A 5,999-nucleotide genomic window follows, 5' to 3' on the forward strand; every position below is an offset into this window, starting at 1 on the left:
ACCAGGCTGGTCTCGAACTCACAGAGATCCGCCTGCCTCTGCCTCCCGAGTGCTGGGATTAAAGGCGTGCGCCACCACCGCCCGGCTTTAAACTATTAATATAAATGGCTCAGAAGGTAAGGGTGCTTTGCCCTGTGAGCCTGGTGGCCTAAGCGTCATCCCTGGAACCCACATAAAGGCAGGAGAGCACAGACTCCACAGAGTTGTCCTGACTACCACACAACACTGTGACACACTCAAACAAATTGTACACACACAACCACAATTTTTTTCTTGCTTTTAAAAGGCCAGACATAGTAGCACACACTTAATCCCAGAACTCAGAAGGCAGAGGCAAATAGATCTCTGTAAATTCAAGGCTAGCCTACTCTACATAGCAAGTCCCAGGCTAGCCAAGAGCTACATAGTAAGATGCTGTATCCAAAAGTGAAAGGGGAAATAGCCCCCATATAAAAGAGATGGGTGTAAGGACTAGGGCTGTAGCTCAGTCAGTTGAGTGATGTGGACAGAGTGCCTGCCAATCAATGATGCACCAAGTGTTGGGATGGACCCCCCAGTACCACACAAACCAGGTAAGATGGCGCAGGCCTGCCATCTCAGCACTGGGAAGATGTGTCTCCAGAAATCAACAAATAAATGACATTTTTAAGAACAAGAAAGGTGCTAGTCTGGACAGCTAGACCTATCCTGTAAGGGAGCCCTCTAACCACACCTAAAGAGTCACGGTGTCCCCGAAGGCTTATGAATTGCTGGCTCCCACCCCACCTCTCGTAGCCTCAGACAGCCCTTGCCACCAGCTCACACCACCATGCCAGGCTCAAAGTTCAAAAAATAAAACAAAGTGCCGGGCGATGGTGGCGCACGCCTTTAATCCCAGCACTTGGGAGGCAGAGGCAGGCAGATCTCTGTGAGCTCGAGACCAGCCTGGTCTTACAGAGCTAGTGCCAGGACAGGACAGGCTCCAAAGCCACAGAGAAACCCTGTCTCGAAAAACCAAAAAAAATAAATAAATAAAAAAAATAAAACAAAGAAACAAACCCCCAAACACTCTTTTTTAAAAGATGGTGCTGGAATCTAAGCCAGGACATCATACATGCTCAGCTACCACCACCCATACCTCCAGCCCAATCTGGAGCACTCCTAACAGTGCTTTTCAGCTTTGACTGTGTGTGGAATCACCTGCAGTTTTCAAACATCTCGCTATTGCCTTCTGCCTAGAGGGTCCAGTTTACTGATCTCAGGTGGGCTTGAACGCTGACTCCAGAATCTCCCCCAGGTGTCAGGCTGAGAACCTGTTACTGTGTAAACAGAATGGGCCACCTCCTTGTACAGGGATTGGCTCAAAGTGAGGCCAAGAAAGCCTGGTGGCCTGGACAAGAGATCTAAGATCTTGCCCAGGCAGTGAGGGAATGGGTGTACCATTTTTCTCTCTTGGCGTTTCAAGAGGGAATTCTGGGGAACATTATCAAAGCACTTTATTGAATTTCTATGTGCATGCTACCTGGGCACTATCTCCATTGTGTCCATCATACCATAGTCAACCCTCACACTCCAGGGGCACACACACTGGAAGGACTAACCCTGGTTAGTTAGGAATCGGTATGCTCCTTGATCCAAGCCAGGTAGTAGGCTACGTCTGTGTAGACTCCGGGCTTGTTGCGATCACCACAGCCGGAGCCCCAGCTGACGACACCTCGCAGGGTGAGCCGTTGCTCTGCAGCCCCTTCTCCACACACCAGAGGACCCCCGGAGTCACCCTGGGTGGGGAACAAGCAAGCTCATCGCTCTTGTTCTGTGGTGGACAGGTAGGGTTAAAGTACCAACCAGGACCCCAGGGCTGACCTGGCAGGCGTCTGTGCCTCCCTCCAGGAAGCCAGCACAAAGCATTCCGGGTAGGATGGTATCCCCATGCACGTCAGAGTTGGAGCAGCGCTCCTGGGAGATGAAGGGTACCTGCGCCTCCTGCAGGAAATCTGCGTATTCTTCCGCCCCTGTAAATGAGGACCTAAGCTTGCTGCGTGGGCCTGGCTACCAGGCAGTTCCACACCTACCCTGACTTGGCTCCCTCACAGCAAGCCTGAGTAGTAGGGACCTGCCAGTAACAATTTCTCAGGCAAGGAAACTGAGGCCCACAGAGAAGCTGGGATTAGAATGAACAGGAAGACACCCCTTACCCTCTCCCACGCAATGTCTCAGAACCTGGCTCCCAAAATAGTTGTCCCCATTGCTCCAGCATGGGGACAAAGCCCTAGTTAAGCCTTTGTAACTTGGAGCCCAGAGAGAAGAGAAAGTTGGATTCTCTCTATAATCCTGAGCTGGGTCACTTTTTTGTCCACGTGACATTCGGGAACCTCAATGGAGAAGATGCCTTTTTAAGATTGGCCTTTGGAAATGTCTATGGGAGCATTTTCTTGATTAACGATTGATGTAAGAGAGCCCAGCCTACTATGGGCAGTGACACCTCTGAACAGGTGAGTCTGGGTTGTGTAAGAAAGGAAGTCGACCCAGCACTGGGGAGGCAGAGGCAGGAGGATCTCTCTGAGTTCGAGGCCAGCCTGGTCTACAAGAGCTAGTTTCAGGACAGGATCCAAAGCTACAGAGAAATCCTGACTCAAAAAAAAACAAAACACACAAACAGCAAAAACAAAGCTAAGCAAGATGCTGAGAGCAAGGCCGCAAGTTCCTTCCCGCTCTCTACCTCAGTTCCTGACTCGCCCCCCCCCCCATGGTGGACTGCATGCAGCCTTATAAGTAACAGTCTTTCCGAAACCGCCTATGCTGATTTTGGCCATGGTGTTTATCGTCACAATAGAAAGCAAACGAGGACAAACCCAAAGGGATTTGGGAACCTCGACAGCGAATTCTAGATTCTGGGGAAGTCGTGCTTCAGAGACAAGGGCCCCTGCACGGGTTTTTGTTTTTTTCAAAATTGTCAGGTCAGTGAAACGAGTCCCCAGGCTCATCGGAGGCTACGAAAAGTGCGCACTCAGCCAAAACTCTCCAGCCAGCTCCCAACCGCTGTGCTTACCCTCGAACTGGTGACCCCAGCCGGCCACCTCGCAGAGCACTGTCTCCGAGGGTGGGGCCGCGCTGATGGGCAAGCACACGGGCTGGATGTAGGACGACATGATCGCGCAGCTGTTGTTTTCGGTTTCCTTCAGGCGCAGCAGAGCTACCACAAGAGGGAAGGGTTAGATGGCGACCTGGGGCCCCAACCCTCCCCCATTTTTCTCTCTATTCCTGCAGGGTCACCCCACCCAAGTCGTGCTGGTAGGTGATGGAGGAGAAGCCCTCATGAAGGCGGTAGGAGCGCACAGCCAGCGTCTGGCACTGCTCGCAGCTCTGGTTATGGCGATCTTGACCGAGCACCACCGTCAGCTCCTCGGGCGCTGGCCTGCGGTCGGGTGGGAGACAAAGTGCTTAGGCTGGATACAGATGTTCTGGGGGCGCCCCTGTTTTCAACCCCCCGGGGGAGCTCGAAAAGTGCGGGGTGAGAGGAGAGTAGGGTGTAGGTACAGTAGAGCGGCCAAGGGGTCCCCGAGGGTGGCGCTTGCCGGTTCTGCAGACAGTGAGCCGCAGTCAGCACCCAGCAGGGGGCGATGAGGCTGCCGGCGCAGAAGCTGTCGCCCCAGTACAGCGCAGCGATGTACGGGTGAGACCCAGGCAGAGCCACTAATCCGCCCACTATGCGGCTGAGCGGGGACAGTCGCTTGAGGAACCGCTGTCCGCAGCCCATTGAGCTGATCCTGGACACATGATTCTGACGCTCAGGCGAGGCTGTGGAAGGAAAGATTAGCTGAGGCCAGGGACACCCTCGGCAGGCTGCTTGGAATAAGCAGGGCCCACATCCTCTGGGCCGGGACCCCCTCCTCTGCCTAACCATCTAGCGCGTGGGACAGAGGTAGCGCCTGGGACGTGGGCTGAGGCTTCTGCAGTGTGGAAGGCTGGGGCACCGGCAGGTCCTGATGCTCAGGGGGAACTCGAGGAGGTGCCTGGGTTGGGGTCTGGCACTGCTCCAGGTCGCAATAGTCCCAGATCAGCCTGTCGTCCCTCCAGACGTAGCACCATGGGCGCATGTCATTATCCGGATTCCTGCAGTCTCAAGAGGGAACAGTGTTGTAAGGAGAGCCCCTGAGGGCCCTGAGGGGAAGCAAATTGACCTGCCCAGTCCCTTCCAGCGAACCGGCAGAAGGCATGGTGTCCCAGGCCTAGGCTTAGCTTTTGCTTCGCAGTCATGTTCCGGTAGGTGGCCTCCGAGGCCCACCGCTGACATGGCGCCCCCGATAAAGTGTTTCCAGCCTTGCCCCGGTAGCTGAGTCCCCTGTCCTCGTAGCAAGTCGCCTTACTATCTAGGAAGAAAGGGGACTCCCTGCAATCAGGGGATGGCTCTGTTGGTGCCCTCTGGTTCACTTTTCCATTCTCTCTGATCCACCTCCCCCAAGTCTTTTCCACATAGAACCCCACTCACCTAAGTCGCAAAAAGGTCCAGTGTAGCCCGCAGGACAATGGCACAGTTGGTGACCCTCCACCTGGAGGCAGCTGCCCCCATTGAGGCACACATTGGTGCTGCAGGCTAGGGGAAGGTGCACACTGTTCCAAACCTGGGCATACCATGCCACCCAGCCTCCTAGCAGGGGCTCCTGACTTTCTGCCCTCCTCCCCACAGTGGCTACACACCCACTTACCCTGACTGGCCAGCGGCTTGCAGTGGGCGCCAGGACCCTTGCATTGGCACCTGGCCACACCTGCTGGCCCCGTTCTAAACCATATCTCATTTTCGTGGAAGAACTGGAGAAGCTGAGGCTCGAAGCACTTCTCTGGGGGACAAAAAGAGGACAGTGGGACCATGCAAATTTCTAGGGTTCCAGGGACCTCTCCTGGGCAGGCAGCTCCCCTTACCTCTCTGGCAATGCTTCCCAGTAAGGTGTTCTGGGCAGAGACAGTGGGGGCCATTGGGGGTGTTCACACACGTCCCTCCTTTGTGGCAGGGGTTGTGTTTGCTGCAGTGGTCTGAGAGACAGACAGACACCAGAAGGAAGAACAGGGTGTCTGAGTGACACATGAAGGGGTCAAGCCCCATCCTGAACCTGCTTGTCATAGAACCATGGAACCCCAAGTTTCCGGTCCTTAAACTCATCTGTAAAATGGTGGTCTCTTTTCCCAGAATTCTCCCTCTGACCTTTGAAAGGATGCTGTAGAAGGGAAGAGGCTGGACCCAAGTGTGTGGGGTCTGATGATACCTAGTAGGTGTGTGGGAATAGAGTGAAGGGCAGGAGGCGGCCTTGGGCCATGGGTTGCATGCAGTACCTTTCACCTTCTTGGGCTCCAAGCAGTATCCCCACTGCTGGTCCTGGTCAAAGTTAGGAGTGATGGCACACCTGGAGAAACAAACGAGACTTCTCTGCTTTGCCTGAAGGCTGACTAGCGCACACACACGAATGCGCGCACACGCACGCGCGCGCGCACACACACACACACACACACACACACACACACGTGCGCCCTTTTGCCCAAACACAATTCTTAGGCAGATGATAGACAGGCAGAATCCGTTTTCTCTAGGCCCCTCCTCCAACCCCCATGAGAAATTTTACCAGGACCGGCCCGGCCCGCCTTTGTGGATGCATCTGTGGTGCAGACGGCGGTGGTACAGGAAGGGAAAGTGGCAGAGGTTCCCATTGACGGTGAGAACTGTGGGAATAACACACCTCTGAAGCCTATCCTATACCCAGCTGCCCATGCTGTGCCTCATGGGGCCTGGCTGGAGAGAGGAGAGTCCTCAAAGAGAGCACTCTACATCCAAGACTGCACCCCGCTTAGAGAACGGTCTTCCAGAGTCAAACAGGTGGAATGGATTTCTGCCTCCAACCCTCACAAGCTCTGTGCCCTTGGGTAAAGTCTGAAACCCAAGAGCTTGTCACAAAGTTGCCACTTTATAAACATTTAGGTCACTTACCGTTTTTTTGCAGTTTTTTAAAAAAATTTTATAACTAATATAT

The 5,999-nt window shown here is 54.1% G+C and overlaps 1 protein-coding gene across 1 annotated transcript in view; it reads right to left on the reverse strand.

Moving 5' to 3' along the window:
- Positions 1-1,458: 1,458 nt before the first annotated feature.
- F12 (coagulation factor XII) overlaps positions 1,459-5,999 on the reverse strand; it is a 7,626-nt gene continuing 3,085 nt past the window's right edge. The window contains exons 3-14 of the mRNA XM_005355238.1: positions 5,595-5,691; positions 5,308-5,378; positions 4,900-5,010; positions 4,686-4,817; positions 4,469-4,573; positions 4,184-4,349; positions 3,881-4,092; positions 3,555-3,777; positions 3,258-3,394; positions 3,029-3,172; positions 1,843-1,991; positions 1,459-1,757 (exon numbers count right to left, since the gene is read on the reverse strand). Coding sequence (XP_005355295.1) covers positions 1,590-1,757; positions 1,843-1,991; positions 3,029-3,172; positions 3,258-3,394; positions 3,555-3,777; positions 3,881-4,092; positions 4,184-4,349; positions 4,469-4,573; positions 4,686-4,817; positions 4,900-5,010; positions 5,308-5,378; positions 5,595-5,691 — 1,715 coding nt within the window. The 3' untranslated portion in view covers positions 1,459-1,589. The remainder of the gene's footprint in view (positions 1,758-1,842; positions 1,992-3,028; positions 3,173-3,257; positions 3,395-3,554; positions 3,778-3,880; positions 4,093-4,183; positions 4,350-4,468; positions 4,574-4,685; positions 4,818-4,899; positions 5,011-5,307; positions 5,379-5,594; positions 5,692-5,999) is intronic.

Source organism: Microtus ochrogaster, chromosome 16 (genome assembly GCF_000317375.1).
Source record: "Microtus ochrogaster isolate Prairie Vole_2 chromosome 16, MicOch1.0, whole genome shotgun sequence".
Taxonomy (NCBI): domain Eukaryota; kingdom Metazoa; phylum Chordata; class Mammalia; order Rodentia; family Cricetidae; genus Microtus; species Microtus ochrogaster.